This window comes from Erinaceus europaeus, chromosome 2, assembly GCF_950295315.1.
Source record: "Erinaceus europaeus chromosome 2, mEriEur2.1, whole genome shotgun sequence".
Lineage (NCBI taxonomy): Eukaryota > Metazoa > Chordata > Mammalia > Eulipotyphla > Erinaceidae > Erinaceus > Erinaceus europaeus.
The window spans coordinates 188,022,515-188,047,711 of NC_080163.1; the positions used below are offsets into that span (position 1 = coordinate 188,022,515).

At 44.0% G+C, this 25,197-nt stretch overlaps 1 protein-coding gene and 1 non-coding gene across 2 annotated transcripts; both read left to right on the forward strand.

The window, feature by feature from the left end:
• The first annotated feature begins 13,352 nt into the window (after nt 1-13,352).
• Nucleotides 13,353-13,459, forward strand: LOC132537153 (U6 spliceosomal RNA). Its single transcript, XR_009548616.1, has one exon. It is a non-coding gene; the product is annotated as a U6 spliceosomal RNA (small nuclear RNA).
• Nucleotides 13,460-13,472: 13 nt separating this feature from the next.
• On the forward strand, nt 13,473-18,330 carry LEUTX (leucine twenty homeobox). The gene is made up of 4 exons (XM_060172306.1): nt 13,473-13,766; nt 16,150-16,295; nt 17,419-17,658; nt 18,145-18,330. The coding sequence occupies exons 1-4, from the start codon at nt 13,706-13,708 to the stop codon at nt 18,328-18,330; spliced, it is 633 nt and encodes a 210-aa protein (XP_060028289.1). The 5' UTR covers nt 13,473-13,705.
• The last annotated feature ends 6,867 nt before the right edge of the window (nt 18,331-25,197 follow it).

Consider the following 25,197-nt stretch of genomic DNA (forward strand, 5'->3'; position numbering starts at 1 on the left):
GGTTCGAGTCTCCAATATTTTTTCTTGTTGTTTTAACCATTTTATATAAGTTAACAGTTTTTTCAATCCCTGAGTTGGAGTTCAGTGGTGTAAAAGCCTTTTTTTTTTTTTCCCTGTAGGCTATGGGAGCCTGAGGCCTTTTAAACTATCAATAGGCTTCTTAGCTTAATCACTGACTCCTGACCAAGAGATAAAGCAGGGTGTGGCAGAGATAATCCAGTGGTTATGCAAAGAGACTTTCACAGCCCCTCAGCTATGCCATTGAGGTATAGGTCTTCTCCTGAGTTTCCTGGTTAGATCTCTGTCCCCTGGTGTCCCTCCCTGTTGCTGCTCCAGATTCTGAGGGTAGTAGCAATGGAGACTCAGAGTTGTACTTGGTGAGTCTCTGGGGAGTCCTTTCCTCCCTTCAGCTGTCCCCTTGTTGGTGGAGCAGACTGGAGGTGGTGTCTCCACTGACAAACTGTAGAACTGTTAGCAGTCACTTAATCTCTCCTTAGGCCCCTCTCTCCTCTCTGTCACCAGCCACGCGTGTTTGTACTCACGGGTGATTTACTGGGTTTCTGTGGTCATTCTAATCCTGTCTTGTTTCGGTCCGGGTGGTCTCCTTTGGTATTCCTAGTTGATCCGGGAGAGGAGAGGAGAGGAGAGAAAGCGATCTGCTGCTCGTAGCTCTGCCTCCGGAAGTCGAATCCCCTCAACATGATTTTTTCAAGGTCCATCCAAGATCTGCTGAAAATGGTGAAGTCACCATTTTTTACAGCTGAGTAGTATTCCATTGTGTATATAGACCACAACTTGCTCAGCCACTCATCTGTTGTTGGACACCTGGGTCCAGCTGAGACTTCTAATGATTATTTTTCTATTTATTTATTTATTTATTTATTTATTTATTTATTTATTTATCTCTTTTGTTGCCCTTGTTTTTTATTGTTGTTGTTATTATTGCTGTTGTTATTGATGTCATCGTTGTTGGGTAGGACAGAGAGAAATGGAGAGAGGAGGGGAAGATATAGAGGGGGAGAGAAAGACATACCTGCAGACCTGCTTCACTGCCTGTGAAGCGACTCCCCTGCAGGTGGGGAGTCTGGGACTCGAACCAGGATCCTTACACCCATTCTTGTGCCACGTGTGCTTAACTCGCTGAGCTAACACCTGACTCCCACTTCTAATGATTTTTTTAAAAAACAAAAAGATTGATAGATTGACTTCTGACAGGGTGAGGAACACAGAGGAGAGACACCTGCTGCATTGCTCTATTGCTTATGAAGCTTTCCCCCTGCAGGTGAGGTCCTGAGTTCTCTTTCACTTTGTCTTCAAATAAATAAATAAATAAATAAATAAATAAATAAATAAATTTTTGGGCTGAGGAGACAGCATAAAGGTTCTGCAAAAGACTTTCATGCTTCAGACGCTGAGGTCTTAGATTCAATCCCCAGCAGTGCTCTGGTCTTTCTCTCTCCATCTTTCTGTGTCTCATATTAAAAAAATAAGTGACCGGGGGCTGGGTGGTGGCGCAGCGGGTTGAGCGCACGTGGGCAAAGTACAAGGCCCAGTCAAAGGATCTCGGTTCCAGCCCCCGGCTCCTCACCTGCAGGGGGTGGGGGTAGCTTCACTGGCTGTGTCTATCTTTCTCTGTGCCTGTAGGTGTCTTTCTCTCCCCCTCTCTGCTTTCCTTTCTCGACTTCTTTGTCCTTTCCAACAACAACAGCGATGGCAACAGTAACAACAAGAACAAGGGAAACAACAAGGGCAACAAAATGGGAAAAATAAGATGGGTCTCCAGGAGCACAGAAACAGTGGATTTGTAGCATAGGCACTAAGCCCCAGCAATAACCCTGGAGGCAAAAAAAAAAAAAAAGTGACAAGGAGAGGGGCTGGGCAGTAGCACACCTGAATGAGTGCACTTTACAAAAAAGTGACACACATGGCCCACAGACACACGAAGAAGTGCTCCACCTCACTTGTCATTAGAGAAATGTAAATTAAAACTATAGGGAGGTTCTACCTAATACCCATGACAATGGCCTACACCCGCAAAACAGAAAGGGACAGGTGTTGATGAGGTTGTGAGGAGAAAGGGACTCTGCTCCACTGCTTACAGGAATGCAAACTGGTGCAGCCCCTTTGGAAGACTGGACAGTCCTTAACAAAGAAAAATGGAATCACCTTATGATCCCGCAGTACCACTCCTGGGCATTTATCCAAAGGACAAACACTAATTCAAAGGCACCAGTGCATCTGTATGTTTATAGCTGCACTATTCACAGCAGCCAACGAGCGGAAGGAAGTAGCCTAAATGCCCATCAACAGATGACTGGCTAAAGAAGCTGTGGGATGGGAGTCGGGCGGTAGCACCATGGGTTAAGCACATGTGGTGCAAAGCGCAAGGACCGTCGTAAGGATCCCAGTTCCAGTCTTCAGCTCCCCACCTGCAGGGAAGTCGCTTCACAGGTAGTGAAGCAGGTCTGCAGGTGTCTATCTTTCTCTCCCCCTCTCTGTCTTCCCCTCCTCTCTCCATTTCTTTCTGTCCTATCCAACAATAATGACATCAATAACAACAAAAATAACTACAACAATAAAACAACAAGGGCAACAAAAGGGAATAAATAAATAAGTAAATATAAAAAGTTAAAAAAAAAGAAGCTATGGGATATATATTCCATGGAATACTACTCTGCAATAAAAAAGGCAATGTTATGTGTGTCCTTTGGGAAAAACTGGATGTTCTTTTTTTTTTTTTTTAGACTTATTTATTTTCATTTTCTTTCCCCCCTTTCTTACCAGAGCACTACTCAGCTTTGGCTTACGGTGATGGTACTACATTTATTATTTTTTTAATTTACAAAAGGAAACACTGACAAAGCCATAGGATAAGAGAGGTACAACTCCACACAATTCCCACCACTAGAACTCTGTATCCCATCCACTCCCCTGATAGCTTTCCTATTCTTTATCCCTCTGGGAGTATGGACCCAGGGTCATTACGGGATGCAGAAGGTGGAGAATTGGATGTTCTTATGCTTATTGATATAAGAATGAAATACAACTACCAGATGGTTTCACTCATATGTAGAAGTGGAATCTAGAACCTGGAAGCAACCCAGGTGTCCAACAACAGATGAGTGGCTGAGCAAGTTGTGGTATGTATACACAATGGAATACTACTCAGCTGTAAAAAATGGTGGCTTCACTGTTTTCAGCTGATCTTGGATGGACCTTGAAAAAACCATGTTAAGTGAAATAAGTCAGAAACAGAAGGATGAATATGGGATGATCTCACTCTCAGGCAGAAGTTGAAAAAGAAGATCAGAAAAAAAAAAACCAAAAAACCACAAGTAGAACCTGAAATGGAACTGGCATATTGCACCAAAGTAAAAGACTCTGGGGTGGGGCTGGGTGGGTGGGGAGAATACAGGTCCAAGAAGGATGACAGAGGACCTAGTGGGGGTTTGTACTGTTATATGGGAAACTGGGGAATGTTATGCATGTACAAACTATTATATTTACTGTTGAATGTAAAACATTAATTCCCCAATAAAGAAATAAAAAAAATTTAAAAAAAGAAGTAGAATCTAGAGAACTGATACACATGAACTTGAAAAGAAAAACAAACCCAGAAGCAATCTCTCTTTTAAGAATATTTTATTGTTCAGGTCCTGGAACAGGATGGCAGAGGACCTAAGTGGGAGTTGTAGTGTTGTGTGGAAAACTGAGAAATGTTACGCATGTACAAACTATTGTATTTAGTGTAGACTGTAAAACATTAATCTCTCTCTCTCTCAGGCCGAAGTTGAAAAACAAGATTAGAAAAGAAAACACAAGTTGAACCTGAAATGGAATTGGAGTAGTACACCAAAGTAAAAGACTCTGGGGTGGGTGGGTGGGTGGGGAGAATACAGGTCCATGAAAAATGATGAATGAAATAGTGGGGGTTGTATTGCTAAATGGGAATCTGGGGAATGTTATGCATGTAAAAAAAAAAAAAAAGGAAGAAGAAGTAGAAACGCAAAGCAGAAATTGACTGAGTTTGGAGTATGGCACCAAAGTAAGAAAGCAGAAGTATACTAGAGTTAGCAGTGAGTACCTCCCTAATACTTCCTCTCCACTTTTCCAAGCTTTGGGTCCATGATTGCTCAACAATTTGTTTGGCTTTGTATGTTAACTCTCTTTTCAGTCACCAGGTTCCAGGTGTCATCAGGATGCCGGCCAGACTTCCCTGGATTGAAGACACCACCAATGTGTCCTGGAGCTCAGCTTCCCCAGAGACCCATCCTACTAGGGAAAGAGAGAGGCAGACTGGGAGTATGGACCGACCAGTCAACGCCCATGTTCAGCGAGGAAGCAATTACAGAAGCCAGACCTTCTACCTTCTGCAACCCACAATGACCCTGGGTCCATGCTCCCAGAGGGATAGAGAATGGGAAAGCTATCGGGGGAGGGGGTGGGATATGGAGATTGGGCGGTGGGAATTGTGTGGAGTTGTACCCCTCCTACCCTATGGTTTTGTTAATTAATCCTTTCTTAAATAAAAATAAATAAATAAATAAATTAAAAAAACATTAATCTCTCAATAAAGAAATTTTAAAAATCTTTTATTTATTTAGGATAGAGACAGAGATCGATAGGGAAAGATGGAAGTAGAGAGTAAGAGAGGCGCCAGGTGGTAGTACACCTGGTTGAGTGCACACACTACAATGTGCAAGGACCTGGGTTTGAGCCCAAGGACCCGGGTTCGAGCCCCTGGTCCCCACCTGCAGGAGGAAAGCCTCACAAGTGGTGAAGCAGTGCTGCAGGTGTCTGCCTATCTCCCTCTCTATCTCTCCCTTCCCTCTTAATTTCTGGCCGTCTCTACTGTCCAAAAAACAAGTAAAGAAAATAAAATTTTTTTCAAATAAAAAAGAGAGTGAGAGAGAATGAGAGGGAGCTGCAGCACTGCTTCACAAATAGCGAAGTGCAAAGACTGGCAGAAGGATTCCCTACCTGCAGGTGGTAGTGGTGGGGTGGCTTTGCAAGCAGTGAAGCAGGTCTACAGGTGTCTATCTTTCTCTCCCCCTCTCTGTCTTCCCTGCCTCTCTCGATTTCTCTCTGTCCTATCCAACAGCAACAACAAAAACAATAACAGTAATAACAACAATGGAAAAAAAAAAAGATGGCCTCCGGGAGCAGTTGATTCCTAGTACAGGCAGCAAGCCCCAGCAATAGATAACCCTGGAGGCAAATACTACTACTACAGAGTCTGGCAGTAGCACAGGGGATTAAGTGCACGTGACACAAAGTGCAAGGACCAGCATAAGGATTCTACTTCGAGCGCCTGGTTCCCCACCTGCAGGGGAGTCGCTTCACCAGCGGTGAAGAATGTCTGTAGGTGTAGGTGTCTATCTTTCTCTCCTCCTCTCAGTCTTCCCCTCCTCTCTCCATTTCTCTCTGTCCTATCCAACAAAAACAACAATAACTACAACAATAAAACAACAAGGGCAACAAAAAGGGAATACATAAATAAATATTAACAAGATATTACTACTACTACTACTAATGGGAGAGCAAGAGTTGTCTCAGAAAGAAGGCTGTGGGGAAAGTAACTCCATGATAAATCCCAGCACTTCATATGCCAGAGTGATGCTCTGGGCTCTTTCTCACTCCTCTCTATCTAATGGAATAAATAAAATAAACCTTAACACGTGCGTGAACACATACACACACACACGATCTGTGAGGCGGTATAGTGAATAATGTATTGAACTCTCAAGCATGATGTCCCAAGTTTGACCCGAGGCATCACATGTGCCAGGGTGATGCTCTAGTTTCCTCCTCTTCCTTCTCCCCTTCTCCTGTTTCTCTTCCTCCTCACCCTTCACTCTCATTAATAAATACACAAATAAATATAACACCACACACACCACCACCACCACCACACCACTACCACCACCAAGTATGTGATAAAAATCACCTGTGTGTAAAAAAAATATCAGGAAGAAGGACAGAGGAGGAAGTGGAGAGGAAGGGTGTTGTTTTGTTTTTTTCTCCAAAGCTTCATTTATTAGTGAGAGAAGAGAGAAAGACAAAGAAACAGACAAAAAACAGAGCATCAGTCTAGTACACTTGATAATGAGGACTGAACTTGGAATTTCGTGGATGAAAATTGAACATTTTATCTACTGCTCCACCTCCCAGGCCACATGTGGTAACATTTAAATATATAATATCCATGCTTAGTCTCCCACCTAGAACTTTTTCTTTCCCTCTCTCGTTTCTGCCCCCCCCCCCCAGCACCCCAGTGTCTGACCTCTGCCGCCCTCCCTCTCATCACCGGTTCCCAGCCTCTTTTATGATAAAATGGTGGAACATGTCTCCATTTTCTGTTTGCGGATTGTCACCGGTTTCCTTGCTCGCCATGAAGAGACGGAAGGCAGGCTGAGGCTGGGTGCACGAATGTACTGCTCCTAGTGGCATCTTTTTTCCATTGCTGTTGTTGTTGGATAGGACAGAGGGAAATTGAGAGAGGCGGGGAAGACAGGGGGAGAGAAAGAGACACCTGCAGACCTGCTTCACTGCTTGTGAAGCGACTTCCCTGTAGGTGGGGGGCCGGGGCCTCAAACCGGGATCCTTAAGCTGGTCCTTGCGCTTTGTACCAAGTGCGCTTAACCCGCTGCGTTATCGCCCTACTCTCGGGAAGGATTTATTTATTTTTATTATCTTTATTTATTGAATACAGCCAGTCAGAAATTGAGAGGGAAGACAGAGAGGGAGATAGATACCTACAGCACTGCTTCACCACTTGTGAAGCTTTCCCCCTGTAGCTAGGGACTGGGGGTTTGAACCCAGGTCCTTGAACACTGTAACATATGTGCTCAACCAGGTGCGCCGCCACCCAACCCGCCTCCCCAAGGATTATTTTTATTTATTTATTTATTTCCCCTCTTCTTGCCCTTGTTGTTTAACATTGTTGTGGTTATTGATGTCGTTGTTGTTGAATAAGACAGAGAGAAATGGAGAGAGGAGGGGGAAGACAGAGGGGGAGAGAAAGACACACCTGTAGACCTGCTTCACCGCTTGTGAAGCGATTTCCCTGCAGGTGGGGAGCTGGAGGCTGGGTTCTTACGCTGGTCCTTGAGCTTTGTGCCACCTGCGCTTAACCCGCTGCACCACGCCCCACTCTCGGGAAGGATTGTTATATCCATATGATTTCCAGCACCAGAGCATGAGGCACCCAATAGGGCGGGGCTGGTAATTTGTCTTTTTGCCCAGGGCCAATTGGGTATTTACGACATCTTTCGAGGGCTCTACAAAATTATCAATTTAAAAATGACTGCTGAATATTGCTATGAGGAAAGCTCCTAGGTTAATTGGACTTGGGGTCCTGCCTGCAGTAGCCTTGGTGAGATTGGATTTACTGACTTTCTATGCCTTCCGTGGCCCTGGGGCAGGATGTCTCTCAACCTCGTAATGGGGGCTGAGGGCGGGGTTAGTGGGTGTGGCCTAAGGGAGGGGTAGCCTGGGTGTGTACATCTACACCTTTAAAAGGAGGTCAGTGGGAGTTCTGAAGGCAGATTTGGGGAATTCTGAGCTCTGAGCTCTGAGCGACTGAGTCTCTGCGCTTTCGAGAGGATCCATCATGTCACATGATCTGGGGGCAGCATCACATGTGTCAGAACTGCAGGAGCAGAGTGATCTGAATGTTTGGATAAATCAGATATGTCCTGAAGCCAGCCCAAGTTTTGGTAAGTTTGACAGAACTGCTAGGTGATAATAGGGGAGGGAACATTTGGAGATGACTTGGATGACTTGAGGGCTTGGAGAGACAACACAGTGGTTCTGCAAAAAGACTTTATTGCCTGGGGTTCTGAGGCGCCAGGTTCAATCCGCAGTATTACCATAAACCAGAACTGAGTAGTGCTCTGGTTTCTCTCTCTTTACCATCCCTCTGTGTCTCTCTCCTTAATATGAATAAAATATTAAAAAAAAAAAACACCAGAAAGACGATTTGTCTTGGGGCTTTCAGAGTGCAGTGGTGAGCTTTCCCTCATATCCACCCATAGGCATTATTGCTCTTGCTCAGTTCTAACTTCTTTCCTTATTTAATTGGATTTTTTTCTTTTTATTAATTTTTTCTCTTTATCTCTTTTTTTATAGACAGTTTATTATTTTTCTTTTTGCCTCCAGGGTAATTGCTGGGGTTTGGTGCCTGCACCGCTAATCCACTGCTCCTGGAGGCTACTTTTTCCCTTTTGTTGCCTTTGTTGTTTTATCATTGTTTGTGATTATTATTGTTGTTGTTATTGATGTTGTTGTTGGATAGGACAGAGAAAATGGAGGGGGGAGGGGAAGACGGGGGTGGGGAGAGAAAGATAGGCACCTGCAGACCCGCTTCACCGCTTGTGAAGCAACTCCCCGCAAGTAGGGAGCCTGGGGCTGAAACTGGGATCCTTACGCTTTGCGCTTTGTGCCATGTGCGCTTAACCCGCTGCGCTACTGCCTGAGCCCCCCCTTTTTAAAAAAATATTTATTTTCCCTTTTGTTGCCCCTTTTTTTTTTATTGCTGTTGTAGTTATTGTTGCTGTTGTTATTGATGTCATCGTTGTTAGATAGGACCGAGAGAAATGGAGAGAGGAGGGGAAGACAGAGAGGGGGAGAGAAAGAGAGACACCTGCAAACCTGTTTCACCGCCCGTGAAGTGACTCCCCTGCAGGTGGAGAAGGGGGGGGGCTCAAACTGGGATGCATTATGCCAGTCCTTGTGCTTTGCACCACTTGCGGTTAACCCGCTGCGCTACCGCGCGACTCCCTCCCCCCCCCTTTTTTTTTTTTTAACCAGGACACTGTTCAGTTCTGGCTTATGATGGTGCAGGGGATTAAACCTGGGACATTGGAGTCTAGGGCATGAGAGTCTGTTTGCATAATCATTATGCTATCTACCCTCCGACCTGTTTCCCCCCCCCCTTTTTAAATATTTTATTTATTAATGAGAAAGATAGGAGGAGATAAAGAGTCAGATAGCACTCTGGTATGTGTGCTGCCGGGGATTGAGCTCAGTACCTCATGCTTGAGAGTCCGGCACTTTTACCCACTGTGCCACTTCCTGGATCACTTAATTTTTTTTCCTCCAGGGTTATCGCTGGGGCTTGGTACCTGCACTACGAAGCTACTTTTCTGGGAGGCTATTTTTTCTCTTTATTTTTTTAAATTAATTTATTTGTTTATTCCCACTTGTTGCCCTTGCTGCTTTATTGCTGTAATTATTGTTGTAGTCATTGTTGGATAGGACAAAGAAATGGAGAGGGGAGGGAAGACAGAGGGGGAGAGAAAGACAGACACCTGCAGACCTGCTTCACTGTTTGTGAAGCGACTCCCCTGCAGGTGGGGAGCTGGGACCTCCAACCCGTATCCTTCCAACAGTCCATGCGCTTTTTGCCAGGTGCGCTTAACCCGCTGCGCTAACTCCGGACTCCCTATTTTTCCCTTTTGTTGCCCTTGTTGTTTATCATTGTTGTTATTATTGTTATTGCTGTCGTTGTTGGATAGGACAGAGAGAAATGGAGAGAGGAGGGGAAGACAGAGAGGGGCCGAGAAAGACAGACACCTGCAGACCTACTTCACCTCTTGTGAAGCGACTCCCCTGCAGGTGGGGAGCCGGGGGCTCGAACCAGGGTCCTTTCATTGGTCCTTGTGCTTTGTGCCACATGCTACTGCCTGGCTCCCTTATTTTTTTAAAAAAATTTGTATTTATTTATTTTCCCTTTTTGTTGCCCTTGTTTTTCATTGTTGTAGTTATTGTTATTGATGTCATCGTTGTTAGATAGGACAGAGAAAAATGGAGAGAGGAGGGGAAGACGGGGAGAGAAAGATAGACACCTGCGGACCTGCTTCACCACCTGTGAAGCGACTCCCCTGCAGATGGGGGGCTCGAACCAGGATCCTTACGCAGGTCTTTGCGCTTTGCACCACCTGCACTTAACCCGCTTTGCTAACGCCCAACTTCCTATTAATTTTGTTTTAATCACTAGAGTTCACTACTCCAGATCAACATTATCATTTAGAAAGACTTCTTCTTCTAGCGTTTGCCCTTCTTCCGTAGCCAGTCAACAGTGTCAGGTTGAGCCTGATGTAAAGTTTCGAGACCTCCTTTGAATCTGGAGAGGTGGCAGTCGTTGACTATGTGGGTCATAGTCTGTCTGGAGCCGCAGGGGCAGTTCGGGTCATCCCTGGCTCCCCAGTGATGGAACATAGCGGCGCACCGGCCATGGCCTGTTCGATAGCGATTGAGGAGGGCCCAGTCATAACGTGCTAGGTCAAAGCTGGGTTGACGCTTGCAGGGGTCTGTGATGAGGTGTTTGTTCTTTACTTCAGCTGACTGCCAACTCTGTTTCCAAGAGTCTGGAACAGAGAAGTTCAGTGTAGGCATAGGGGACCAAATTGGGTGACGAGACGTTTAGCGTTGGACAGGGTGGGCGAAGATATCCGCGTATATTGGCAGGTCCGGTCGAGCGTAGACGTGGGAAATGAACTTAGATGATGCCGCATCCCGACGAATATCTGGCGGGGCGATGTTGCTAAGAACTGGCAGCCATGGAACCCGGGTGGAACAGATGGTTCCAGAAATGATCCTCATGGAGGAATATAATTTGGAATCGACCAAGTGGACATGGGGGCTACGGAACCATACTGGAGCACAGTATTCTGCAGTGGAATAGCATAATGCCAGAGAGGATGATCGTAGTGTGGAAGCGCTCGCGCCCCATGAGGAGCTGGCCAGTCTTGCAATGATGTTATTTAGAAAGACTGAGATGGAGAGACACTCCAGCACCTCAATTTACATGGCACCCAAGCTCCTATTGAGTTCAAACACCTGGCCCTGCAGGAACGCACCCAGATGAGCAATCTAGTTGGTTCTCTCTTTTAGACAGAGATAGTGACAGAGAGAGACAGAGTGAAAAAGAAACAGCACTCACACATCACCATGCACAAGGACCTGGGTTCAAGCCTCTAGTCCCGGGTTCAAGCTCCTAGTCCCCACCTGCAGGGGGAAAGCTTCACAAGTGGTGAAGCTGTGCTGCAGGTGTCTGTCTCTTTCCCTATTTCCTTCTTACTCTCAATTTTTGACTTCCTCTATTCAATAAATAAATAAAAATAATTAAAAAAAATTAAGGGGGTCGGGCGGTAGTACAGCTGGTTAAGCGCACATGGGGCAAAGCGCAGGGACAGGCGGAAGGATCCCGGTTTCACGCCCTGGTGCCCCACCTTCAGGGGAGTCGCTTCACAAGCAGTGAAGCAGGTCTGCAGGCGTCTCTCTTTCTTTCTTCTCTGTCTCTCCTCTCTTGACTTCTCTCTGTCCTATCCAACAACAGCAACAGCAATGACAACAACAATAATAATAACAATAGCAAGGGTAACGGGAAAAAATGGCTTCCCGGAGCAGTGGATTTGTAGTGCAGGCACCAAGCCATAGCGATAACCCTGGAGGCAAAAAAAAAGAAAAGAAAAAAGAAAATTGAAATGACATCATAGCTTTTATGGTTAGTTCTCACTTCTCTCCTGAATTTGTCTTTGTTCTTTATTATCATCATCACCATCTTCTTCTTTTTTTAAAAAAAAAAAAAACATTGCCCAACACTTTTTTCTTTCTTTTTCTTCTTCTTCTTCTTCTTTTTTTTTTTTTTTAAAGAATTTATTTATTTATTCATGAGAAAGATAGGTGGAGAGAAAGAACCAGACATCACTCTGGTACATGTGCTGCCCGGAACTGAACTTGGTACCTCATGGTTGAGAATTCAATGCTTTATCCACTGCGCCACCTCCTGAACCATGACAATTCTTTCTCCTTCTTTTGTCATCACTAGGGCTCACTGCTCCAGAAGAACATTTTCAGTTGGAAAGGCAGACATGGAGAGACACTGCAGCACCACCCATGCTTCCTCAAGCGATGTGGAACCCAGGCGCCTACCCAGTTCAGACACCAGGCAACGCAGGAACCCACCCAGGTGAGCAATCTAGCTGGTAATCTCTCTTTTTCTTTCTCTTGGATAGAGTTAGTGGCAGAGAGAGTGAAAAAGACAGCACTCAGAGCTGGGTAGTGATGCACCCCATAGAGAGCACACTGCTATGCACAAGGACCCAGGTTCAAATTCCTAGTCCCCACCTGCAGGGGAGGGAGTGTCACAGGCTGTGAAGCAGATCTGCATGTATTTCTTTCTCTTTTCTACTGCCCCTCCCCTCTCAATTTCTCTCTGACCTATCAAATAAAATAGAAAGCAAAAGGGAAAAATGACATTATTGCTCTGGAGCTCAGCCTTTCTCCTGATTTAACGTGACTTTGTCTTCCTCCTTTTTTTTTTTTTTGTCATCACTAGGGCTTGCTGTTCCAGATCAACTTTTCCAGACGGAAAGTCAGACATGGAGAGGCATTTCAGCACCCATGCTCCCTCCAGCGACGTGGACACCAAGCTCTAACCCGGTTCAGATTCCTGACAGCACAGGAACCCACCCAAGTGAGCAATCTAGCTGGCCCTCTCCCTCTTCCCCTCTTTCCTTCTCTTTCCTTCTCTCCCCTTCTCCCTCTCTCCCCTTCTCCCTCCCTTCCCCTCTCCCTGTTCTCTCTCTCTCTCTTGCTCTCTCTCATAGAGATAGTGGCACAGAGAGAGTGGAAAAAAACATGCATCTCACGGTTGAGTGGTGGCACACCCAATGGAACGCACATGTTACTACTACACACAAGGACCCTCTCTCTCTCTCTCTCTTCCTCTCTCTCTCCCTCCCTTTCTTCCTCTCTCTCTCTCTCCTCTCTCTCAATTTCTCTCTTTCCTATCTAATAAAATGGAAAAAAAAAGGGAGAATGGCATTATTGTTCTTGTGCTCAGTTCTCACTTCTCTTCTGACTTAATATGAATTTGTCCTCCTCCTTCTCTCTTCCTTTTTTTTTTTTTTTTGTCATCACTAGGCCTCACTGCTCCAGATGAACATTTTCAGTTGGAAAGGCAGACATGGAGAGACACTGCAGCACCACTGATGCTTCCTCAAGCGACGTGGAACCCAGGCTCCTACCCAGTTCAGACACCTGGCAATGCAGGAACCCACCCAGGTGAGCAATCTAGTGCTCTCTCTCTGCTTCCCTCTCCCTCTCTCATAGAGATAGTAGCAGAGAGAATGAGTGAAAAACACAGCATTGGGGCTGGGTGGTACACCCCATAAAGAGTCACATTAGCATGCACAAGCTACTAGTCCCCATCTGCAGGGGCAAAGCTTCACAAGCAGTGAAACAGTGCCCACAGGTGTCTCTTTCTCTATCTCCCTCTCCCCTCTCAATTTCTCTCTGTCCTATCAAATAAAATCAAAAGAAAACACAAAGTAAAAAAAAAAATGGTGCTCGATTTGGCAGCACATATACTAAAATTGGAACAATACAGAGAAGACTAGCATCGCCCCTGCGCAAGGAAGACATGCAAATTTGTGAAGCGTTCCATATTTTTCAAAGTAGTTTTGGGGGTTTTGTTGTTTGTTTTGCTTTGTTTTTTTAAAGAGATTAAAATATTTCTGGATAAGGAAAAAAAAATGACATTATTGCTTATGTGCTCAGTTTGTATTCTCTCCTGACATAACATGAATTTGTTTTTCTTCTTCTTTTATTTATTTATTTTTTATTATTACTAGGGCTCCCTGCTCCAGATCAATATTTTCATTTAGAAAGCCAGAGATGGAGAGACACTCCAACACAGATGACATCGAGGTCAAGATCCAATCCAGTTCAGTCATGTGGCAATAGACCCACCCATCCAAGTGAGCAATCTAGTTGATTCCTTCCTCCTCTCCATGTAGACAATGGCAGGGGCAGAGAGAGTGAAAGGGACCACAGGATGGAGCTTTTTCCAAAGTGGGGAGGGGCTGGGGTCAGACCTTGGTTGTGGACAAGACAAGACAATGTAGTGCAATGAGATATTTTCATGGCACTTTCTCTCTTTTTCTTTCTTCTTTTAAAACATATTTTATTTATTTGTTAATGTGAGAAATGTAGAGGATATAGAGAGAATCAGACATCACTCTGGTACATACATGTGCTGCCACGGACTGAATTTAGGGCCTCACATGTGAGCACCTTATCCTTTATCCACTGACCACTCTCCTTTTCTTTATCCCTCCCACCCCCACCAGAGCGTTACTTAACTCTGGCTCATGCACCTGGATGGTTGCACCTGTGTTTCCAGGACACAGAGATTTCTTTCTTTCTTTCTTTTCTTTCTTTTTTTAAATTTTATTTATTTTATTTATTTATTAATGAGAAACATAGAAGGAGAAAGCACTGGTACATGTGCTAACGGGGACTGAACTCAGGACCTCATGCTTGAGAGTCTGATGCTTTATCCACTGAGCCACCTCTTGGGCCACTTTTTCTTTCTTTCTTTCTTCCCTGCTCAATTTAGAGAGAGTTAGTTCATCTTTGCTATGAATTGATTTTCATCCATGTAATTTCGTTACATAGCAGAGTGGAATGAACCTGGGCTTTGTGCAGATGTGATGTTCAGATGACTTCCAGGCCACTTAAAGTATTTTTTTGGGAGTCGGGCGGTAGTGCAGTGGTTAAGTGCACGTGGCGCAAAGCACAAAGACCAGTGTAAGGATCCTGGTTCTAGGCCCTGGCTCCCCACCTGCAGTGGGAGTCACTTCACAGGCAGTGAAGCAGGTCTGCAGGTGTCTATTTTTCTCTCCCCCTTTCTGTCTTCCCTCCTTTCTCCATTTCTCTCTGTCCTAGCCAACGATGACATCAATAACAACAACAATAATAACTGCAACAACAATGAAAAACAAGGGAAAATAAATAAATATAAAAAAACAACAAAAGGGAAAATAAATAAATATTAAAATAATTTTTAAAAGTATTTTTTTATTAGTGATCTACAAAATTATTTTTTATTAGTGATCTACAAAATTTTAAGGTAAGAGGGGTATAACTCCACACCATTCCCAATGCTCAGCTCTGGTTTATGGTGTTGTGAGGGATTGAACCTGGGACTTTGGAGCCTCAGGCATGACAGTCTCTTTGCATAACCACTATGCTATCTACCCCCACCCTATTTTGCTATTTTTTTTTTTTTACCAGATCACTGCTCAGCTCTAGCTTATGGTGGTATGGGGGATTGAACCTGGGACTTAGGAGCCTCAGGCATGAGAGTCTCTTTGCATAACCATTATGCTATCTACCCTCCGCCTTATTTTGCTATTTTTTATGGTCTTGCCTTCACTTCCTTTCTAAGTCACACCTACACTTGTTACTACTTCTCAGTATCCCCCTACCCCCCTTCTCTCAGATATGTAATAGTTCTTGGCTTTCTCTGGTTTTTTCCAGATTTTTCTCCCTTTCAGTAATGGTATAAAAACAAAGATTCCTGGTGACAAATGTTTTGGGTACCAGTGGAGTTGGAGTCCAGACCCCCCTGGTCATCTTCTCCTATCTTTTCCCCTCTCTCTGGGAGTATAGACCAAAATTGTTTTGGAGTACAGAAAGAAGGTGGGAGTTCTGGCTTCTGTAACTGCTTTTCTCCTGGACATGGGTATTGGCAGGTTGATCCATACCCCCAGCCTGTTTCTATCTTTCCCTTGTGGAATAGGGTTCTGGAGAGGTGAGATTCCAGGACATGTTGGTGAGGTCATCTGCAGGGCCACTTTTCTCCCCCTCCTTTTTTTTTGTTGCCCTTTTAAATAAATCATTGTTGTGGTTATTATTATTCTTGTCATTGATGTCATTGCTGTTGGATAGGACAGAGAAATGGAGAGAGGAGGGGAAGACAGAGAGGGGGAGAGAAAGACAGACACCTGCAGACTGCAGACCTGCTTCACTGTCTGTGAAGGTGGGGAGCCAGAGGCTAGAATCGGGATCCTTACGCGGGTGCTTGTGCTTTGTGCCAGGTGTACTTAGCCCGCTGCGCTACCACCCGGCCCCCTAGGACCACTTTTCCATTCATTATTAGTTTTTTTTTTTTTATGAGAGACTTAAGAGTCCTGCACCACCTTCTATGGGCTTCCACTGTGTTATGGGGGCCCCATGTAGTGCCTGGGATCAAACTCAGGACCTCCACACAGCAGGGCATGCACTCCACTGGTTGAGTTTCTTCCTGCCATCAACCAATTCCTTCCACTAACTGCCATTTGTCTCTCTTCTTTGCAGTAGTACCTGCTCGAAGGTGGCGTACAAAGTTCAGCCCAGAGCAACTCTATATACTAACGAAAGTGTTTGAGAAAACCAAGTACCCCGATTTATCCAAAATCATGGTACTGGTGATATGGACTAAGCTTACAAAGAAAGTGATCCAGGTAAGGGTCTGAGATGCCTCTAAACATGACAGAGCTCCACACACACCTGCACTGGAGACATTTCTGTTTCTCCCGCAAGTGTTTCTTGCAGAACAGAGGTCCAGCATTCTCTGTTTGTACCCCTCGAGCACGCATGCGTTTCACTGCAGGACACTGGGCTGGTGACAGGGCGCTGACCTCCCAGGGGTGGTGGACACACAGCTGGACTTGAGCCAGTGGCTCCTGACCTGGGCCCACAAGCTCCCTGGGGCTCTTGGAAGCTGCGTGTCAGACACCCCTTTGGAGTCTGCTCCCACTTCCACATCCCTCTTGATTAGGACACGCACAGACACCTGGATGGCTGCACCTGTGTTTCCAGGACACAGAGATTTCCTGGATGAATAGTGTTGGCACCCAGGGCTGGACACCCATTCCTTCTCCTCTTCCTTTATTAAAAATTTCCAGCACATCTTTGGTTTATGTTGGTATCAGGAATTAAAGCTGAGACTTCAGCCTCAGGTATGAACATGCTCCCTCCCCAGCCCCCTTCACTGGCCTTCCCCATGAGCCTGAGAAAGCCCCAGAAGGAAAGGAGACTTTGCCTGCTCCTAGGATGCAGAACTCTGTGCTCCCCCAGTGCCGGGCAGTGGCTGGTCCTGCAGCACTTTTACATCTGTTCTTTGAAGAGCAGAGGAGAGCAGGCCAGGTCACCTTCTTGTGAGAATGAGACCAGCCTTCTCAAACCATAACAACCTAACACCCATGGAATGTGGGGCACCCATTTGGAGCCCCTTCCCTTTGCTCTCTCTGTCTTTAGATTTTTTAAAAAAATATTTTATTTATGAATGAGAAAGATAGGAGGAGAGAGAAAGAACTAGACATCACTCTGGTACATGTGCTGCCGGGGATGGAACTCAGGACCTCATGCTTGAGAGTATAAAGCCTTATACTTCCCGGACCACTGTCTTTAGATTTTATTTACTTATTAATAAGCAGGATAGGAGGAGAGAGAAAGAACCAGACAACACTCTGGTACATGTGCTGCTGGGGGTTGAACTCGGGACCTCAGGCTTGAAAGTCTAATGCTTTATCCACTGCGCAGACCACCCTATACTTACTTTCTCACCTTTTCCTCTCCCATCAGAATTGGTTCAGGAACCAGCGAGTAAAAAGGAGGAGGAAACAGCAACAGAATCTGCTAAGACCCTCAGACCCTATGCTGATGAACTCTGAAGTAGAAATGACAGAGGAAGAGTGTGGTGATGATGATGAGGAGGAGGTGAAGGAGAAGGAGGAAAAGCTGATGGAGGACAAAAAGATGGAGGAGAAAGAAGAACTGGTGGAGAAGGAAGGGATGGAAGAGAAGAATAAGGCGGAGGAGGGAGTCGGGATGCAGTGCAGCGGGCTAAGCGCAGATGGCGCAAGGCACAAGGACCGGCATAAGGATCCCGGTTCGAACCCCGGCTCCCCACCTGCAGGGGAGTCGCTTCAAAGGCAGTGAAGCAGGTCTGCAGGTGTCTATCTTTCTCTCCTCCTCTCTGTCTTCCCCTCCTCTCTCCATTTCTCTCTGTCCTATCCAACAACGACAACAACAATAATAGCTACAACAAGGGCAACAAAAGGGAATAAATAAATAAAATAAATATAAAAAAAAAAGAACAAGGTAGAGGAGGAAGAGATAGAGTTGGAGGAAGAGCTGGTAAAGGAGGAAGGGGTGGAAGAGGAGATGAATAAGGTAGAGGAGGAGAACCCCTTAGCCATCTCTTCTCCACATTCTAATGACAGGAGTCCTGGTAACGGGAGCGCCTCTGGGAACCAGGAACCTGGCGGGCTTGGAGCCTCTGATTGGGCTTCACTTCTGGACTCCCAGGATCTTGAGACTCCAGAGTCATGTCAGTTGGACTCTGCAGACTTTTGGGACAACCTCCTCCGTGACTCTGAGGATTTTATAGCACGGTGTTTCTTATCTGATGCTGCTGCTGCTGAGGACTTCAGCTCTTTATACCAGTATCTGTTTTCAGAAAACCCTGCTCTCCTAGTGGACACAAAGGGGTGATCCTGGTATAAACAGACCAGAGTCTAAGAATTCACCCTTTTCTTAAACAAGCAAACAAGTTTCTCTCCTTTGAGTGATTTCTCACCAAATGTTAACATCTAGGTAAGTGACTGAAGCCTCAGCAGCAGTAGATCATCAAGCTTTCTGAGACCTCTTGTCCCGGGAGCAGAGTCTGGGGGTTGGGGAAGGGAGAAGGTATAGACTCATGGGAGCAACTTCAAATGCTAACTATTGAAGTTGTATTTGTCTGTTTATTTACTTGTTTGTATTTTACTGCTAGTAAGGTTATCACGGGCTGGGTGTCTACAGGACAAATCCATCGCTCCTGGTTGCCATTTTATTTATTTCTTTGGGGGGGGGGGGACATGTAGAAAGAAATTGATACAGGGGGCAAGAGAAAGATGGCAAGAGAAAGAGAGACATCAGTAGACCTGCTTAACTGTTAGTAAACTGTTGTTTAAACTGTTGGTAAAGTTTCCTCCCTCCAGGATAGGGACTGGGAGCTTGACTCCAGGTTCTTGTACATGTTCCCAGCCTGGCTTTGTGTTGTTTTTATAAGTTTTATTTTTTTGGTAAAAAATAAATAAAAGTCTGTGCACTTAAAAAAATAATTTATTTGTTTATTTATTTATTTTTTAGTTGTCACCAGGGCAATCACTTGGGGCTTGGTGCCCAGTGCTGAGACTACAAATACATGTATCCTTGCAATTGTTTTCCCCTTTATTACTACTGTTATTACTGTTTTAAGTAAAAAATTTAAAAATGTGTGATTATAGTGTGTAACTTCTGAACTGGTTATGATGAGGTCAAATGTTAAACTTGTTAGCCAGTCTTTTAGTTTCTTTTTAATGAGAGAACCAGAACATCACTCTGATGCTGGGCATTGAACTCAGGACCTGATGCTCATAAATCACCTTCCCAGTTGCTTGTTGGTCAGTCTAATCAATTTGTGGGTGTTGACACTTCCATGTGTATTTTTAAGTCATTTTATTGTGTTGCCAAGAAAAGTTTTATTAGCACTGAACAAAAGGACATCTGCATAATATTGAATTGTTTCATTCTGAAAACACCCCCACTCTTATTAATAAACCAATCTTATGAAAATATATATTTTTAGGGGGCTGGTGGTGGTGCACCTGGTTGAGCACACATTACAATGTGCAAGGAACTAGGTTCGAGCCCCCAGTCCTGACCTGCAGGGGAAAACCTTTTGTGAGTGGTGAAGCAGGGCTGCAGGTGTCTCTGTCTCCCTTTCTATCTCTCCCTTCCTTCTTTATTTCTGGCTGTCTCTATCCAATAAATAAAGATAATAAGGCTTCTTAAAAAGTGAAAAAATGTATTTTAATTTTTAAAAATATTTATTTCCTTTTGATGTCCTTGTTGTAGTTATTCTTGTTGTTGTTATTGATGTCATCATTGCTAGATAGGACAGAGAGAAATGGAGAGAGGAGGGGAAGACAGAGGGGGAGAGAAAGACAGACACCTGCAGACCTGCTTCACTGCTTGTGAAGCAACTCCCCTGAAGGTGGGGAGCGGGAGCTGGGGGCTGGAACCGGGATCCTTACACTGCTGCTACCACCACGCCCCCTCACAAGGGTTTAAATACTCTGCCATATGCCAGAGTTGAGCAGTGGTCTAGTCTTTACAAAACGAAAAAAAAAAAATGCATAAAGATGAGGTCTAACTGGTCTGCATTTGCTTCAGCTGATTCCAAATGGGATTCAACATCATTCTTAGGTTTGCTGCATCTGTGTTCCCTTTTTTTTTTTCTTTCTTTCTTTTTCTTTCTTTCTTTCTTTCTTTCTTTCTCTTTTTAATTTTTTTTCCTTTTTAAATTTTTTATTGGGGGATTAATGTTTTACAGTTGGCAGTAAATACATTAGTTTGTATGTGCTTAACATTTCTCAGTCCACATAACAATACAACCCCCACTAGGTCCTTTGTCATCCTTTTCCAGGACCTGTACTCTCCTGTCACCCACCCCAGAGTCATTTACTTTGGTGTAATACACCAACTCCAGTCCAAATTCTGCTTAGTGCTTTCTCTTCTCATCTTGTTTTTCAACTTCTGCCTGTGAGTGAGATCATCCCATATTAATCTTTCTGTTTCTGATTTATTTCACTTAATATGATTTCTTCAAACTCCATCCAAGATGGGCTGAAAATGATGAAATCACCATTATTAATAGCTGAGTAGTATTCCATTGTGTATAGAGGCCACAACTTGCTCAGCCACTCATCTGTTGTTGGGCACCTGGGTTGCTTCCAGGTTTTGGCTATTACAAATTGTGCTGCTATGAACATAGGCACACACAAATCTTTTTGGATGGCTGTCTATGCATTCTCCCTTTTCTCTTCTCTCTCCTCTCCTCTCCTCTCCCCTCCCCTCCCCGGTGGCCAAGGACAGAGAGAAATTGAGAAGTGGGGGAGATAAAGACAGATACATGCTGACTTGCTTCACCACTTGTGAGGCTACCACCCAGCAGGTGAGGAGTCCGGGCTCGAACCAGCATCCTTGAGTGGGTCCTTGCACTTCGGTACCATGTGCGCTTAACCCAGTGCCAGGACTACTGCCCGGTCCCCCCTCCTCCCCTCCCCTTTTCTCTCCTACACTCCTACCTTTCTTCCCTCCCTCCTGCCCTTTCAGGAAAGCACTACTTAGCTCTGGCTTATGGTGGTGTCAGAGATACTTTTGATATGAGAATAGTGACTATTATTCATTCATGTAATATTTAAAAAATATTTTTATTTATTATTAGATAGAGACAGAGAGAAATTGAGAGGGGAAAGGGAGATAAGGAGAGAGACAGAAAGACACCTGCAACCTGGCTTCACCACTCTTGAAGCTTTCCCCTGTAGGTAGGGACCAGGAGTTTGAACCTGGGTCCTTGTGCACTATAATGTGTGTGATTAACCAGGTGTGCCACTGCCTGGCCCATTAATGGAACATTTTATTTTACTTTTTGCCTCCAGGGTTGTCAATGAGGCTTGGTGTATGTACCATGAATCCACTGTTCCTAGAGGCCATTTTTTCCATTGTATTGCCCTTGTTATTGTTATTGTTGCCATTGATGATGTTATTGGATAGGATAGACAGAAATCAAGAGAGGAGGGGAGACAGAGAGGGGGAGAGAAAGACAGACACCTGCAGACCTGCTTCACTGCTTGTGAGGCAAGCCCCCTGCAGGTGGGGAGCCGGGGGCTTGAACTGGGATCCTTACACCATCCTTGCGCTTCACGGCATGTGTGTTTAACCCACTGCGTTACCACCTGACCCCCTCATGGAACATTTTTATTGATCTCCCATTAGTAATAAAGATTGTTGTAAAAAAAAAAAAAGATTGTTGTAGATCCTGGAACCGAAATAAAGTAGATAAGACCCTTGTCTTTGTCTCTCTTGTGTTTCTATTGGAGAAATGGTTTTCTTCTCTCTTCCTTCCTTCCTTAAGATTTATTACTTTCATATAAAATGTCTATTTATCTAGTGTTTCACATGCTATAAGGAGAGAGGACAGTGGTTGTGGAAATGGCTTTCTCTGCCTCATGTTAAAGCTTCTGTCTTCCATATATAATAAGTAAACTAAATTTTTAGAAAGGGGGGAAGGGGGGAGAGGTGTCAAGCATGACCCTGGTACATGTGGTTCTGGGGTCAAAGCAGATGCCTCAGGCATTCAAGTCCTGTGTTCTACCAGGTTTTTCCCTGGTCAGAAATTGTTTGGCTCTATTTCTCTGATGTAATCCTGATTATAATAATTTTCCTCCTGGGTTCTTGCCTAGAGACTATTTAAAAGCCAAATGGCAACACTCCAGGTGAAGTCTGAGAGACTAGTCTCTTAAGACCTGTAGTGGTGGACACTGTTCACATTTACATGTATTTTTATTTATTTTATTTTTTCATTATTATTATTATTTGCCTCTAGGGTTTTGCCTGCACTATGAATCCACTGCTCAGGCTTTTTTTTTTTTTCCCTCTTGTTGCCTTTGTTGTTTATCATTGTTATTATTATTTTCATTGTTGTTGGATTGGACAGAGACATGGAGAGAGGAGGGGAAGACAGAAAGGGAGAGAGAAAGATAGACACCTGTGGACCTGCTTCACGGCCTGTGAAACGACCCCTCTGCAGGTAGGGAGCCAGGGGCTCGAACTGGGATCCTTACGCTGGTCCTTGCACTTCGCCCCTTGTGCACTTAACCCACTGTGCTACCGCCCGACTCCCCGTTTATTTTTATATGTGCAAACTCTTACGCTCACAAATATAAATGTCTCTAGCAAAGTATTAGCAAATAAGCAGACATTATATATCACGAGCAAGAAAAGTTTATTCCAAAAAAAAAAAAAAGTACTTTTACAATTCAATGCATTTTACACTACCAAAGAAAAGGACAAAAATGTCTTTGCTGTGTTTATAAAAAAAACCTCTAATCTAGAATAAAAACCTTTCTGGAACTAAAGTGAATTGCCAAGGTCATAGAATATAAAGTCAGTGTCTTAAAAATCATATCTTAAAGACGTGTTGCTTCTAAAGAATGGTTCATTGCAATTCCAGAATCTTATCTCATTAAGATCTAGGCATAGAAGCAGCTTAGGAACTTAACAGCACATGGCTCTCCCAGTCTCTGCACTTTCTAGAGGCCCTAAAGCAGGTCCATCATACACGTCAGCTACTTGGTTGTGACAAATTGTGGTGAGGACTTCTCCTTGACTCTTCCATGCCAGACTGCTGAGTCAGCTGACTCCAAATTGAAATGAAGTTAAAAACAGAAACGACCCCCCAGCTCTGTGCTTGAGCAAGACGTCGTGGCTATCAGAGTCCCATAGGGTCAGAGCTACAACAGAATGATTGGTTGTCTATAAGGACCATCTGGAGAAGAAGGTTCATGTAAAATACCATAACAATGACACCACCAGGGACTTGAAGAAGCTAATCACAGCCCAGACTGTCCGCCGATGGGGAAGATGGTGCTCAAGAAGTGGTACACAATTTTCAAGGACTATGTGACTCTGGTTAACTCTGAGATCCATGGTTGAATGAACCTGGAACTTTATTACCAATACCAAAAGGACAGAATTCAGCCTCTCTCATTTTCCCTGTTGCGGACACAGTTTATCTATGATATAAAAATGCCACCATTACAGCAGTGAGTAAAACTCGGTATTCTAATCTGTGCACATCTTAAAATAGTAATACATAAGTACTGCATAATATTGGATGCTTCTTCTTTTTGTTTTTGTTTTTTTTTCTTTTTCCACCAGGGTTATTGCTGGGCTCGGTGCCTGCACCATGAATCCACCGCTCCTGGAGGCCATTTTTCCCCCCTTTTGTTGCCCTTGTTGTGGCTTCGTTGTGGTTATTATTATTACCATTGTTGATGTTGTTCGTTGTTGGATAGGACAGAGAGAAATGGGGAGAGGAGGGGAAGACAGAGAGGGGGAGAGAAAGATAGACACCAGCAGACCTGCTTCACCGCCCGTGAAGTGACTCCCCTGCAGGTGGGGAGCCGGGGGCTCGAACAGGGATCCCTACGCAGGTCCTTGCACTTTGCTCCACGTGCGCTTAACCCACTGCACCACCGCCCGACCCCCTATTGGGTGCTTCTTATGCAAAAAAAAAAAAAAATACTCTACTTTGATTAAAAAAAGAAGCTATAGCCTAATACACCGCAGCAGCATGACAAAAAATGGTAGCCTGTTACAAGAACTATTCAAAATTCAAGGAATTAGTATGTAAAAATGAATGCATTAGTAAACTTAAGAAGAAAATTTATTAAATTATTCCAATGAGTAGCAAAGTTACCTTGGAAAAATTTCAGTCATTACTGTCAAAGAAAGTAGGCATCTTCACTTTCCTAAACAGGTTAAAGCAAATTATTTAGAAATCAAAGGGAATTTATCTTCAAACAAAGAGTGAAATTATAATACATGATTGATAGGAAATTAACTATTGCAAATGAGACATCCATGGTAAAGCAGAAGGTATACTGAAGATAAACAAAGTTTAGCAATTTTTCTCCAATGTAGGACCCTAAGCCTCTTGATAGCCTGATAATAAGTACTGACAAAAAAAAAAAAGATTTTCTTTCTTTCTTTTAATAAGAGAGTAGGAGAGAGAACCAGAGTATCACTCTGGCATATGTAATGCTGGGGACTGAACTCAGGGCCTCGAGCTTGAAAGTTCAAAGCTTTATTCACTGTATCACTTCCAGGGCCATAACATTTTCTCTCAGAAGGGATTTAGTATTCAAAACTTAGCTTCTGTGACAACAGAACATTTATCAGGTACAATTAAATTCTACTGTTCTTGGCTAAGGAAATAGTTCAGCTGGTAGAGCACAGGACTGAGTGCCTCCATTTCTGATTGGATCCCCAACATCACATGTGTCAGTGGTGCTCTGGTTTCTCTCTTTGTCATAAGAAATTCGCTCTCTCACGTGTAGTAAATAAATCTTTTTTTTTTTCTTTTTTAAATAGTGCTGTTCCGAGAGACATTCTTTCAGATATAATTGGTTAAGGCACTGGGTATGCACCTGCAGTATTACAGATCATGAAGTGATTGTTAATTTCCTGAGGTGTAATTAAGTAGGAGGCAGTCTTTACTCCTAGGCATTGAACGATAGTATATACGGAGATAAAATGGCACGGCACCTACTATATACACAAGTACTACAGCAAAATCATGTGGAAACTTTATTTCTGCTAACCAAACATATTAACAATCACTGATTCTAAGGTGGCATACCCATGTTCACTATACTATTATTTTTTTTTTCCAAGTGGAAAAAAAAAAGTCTTTTGATTGTTAGTTTCTAATTCACCATGAATTCTGAGCAGAAAAAAACAGACTGCTACATGTCTGCCTCTTAAGTTTTT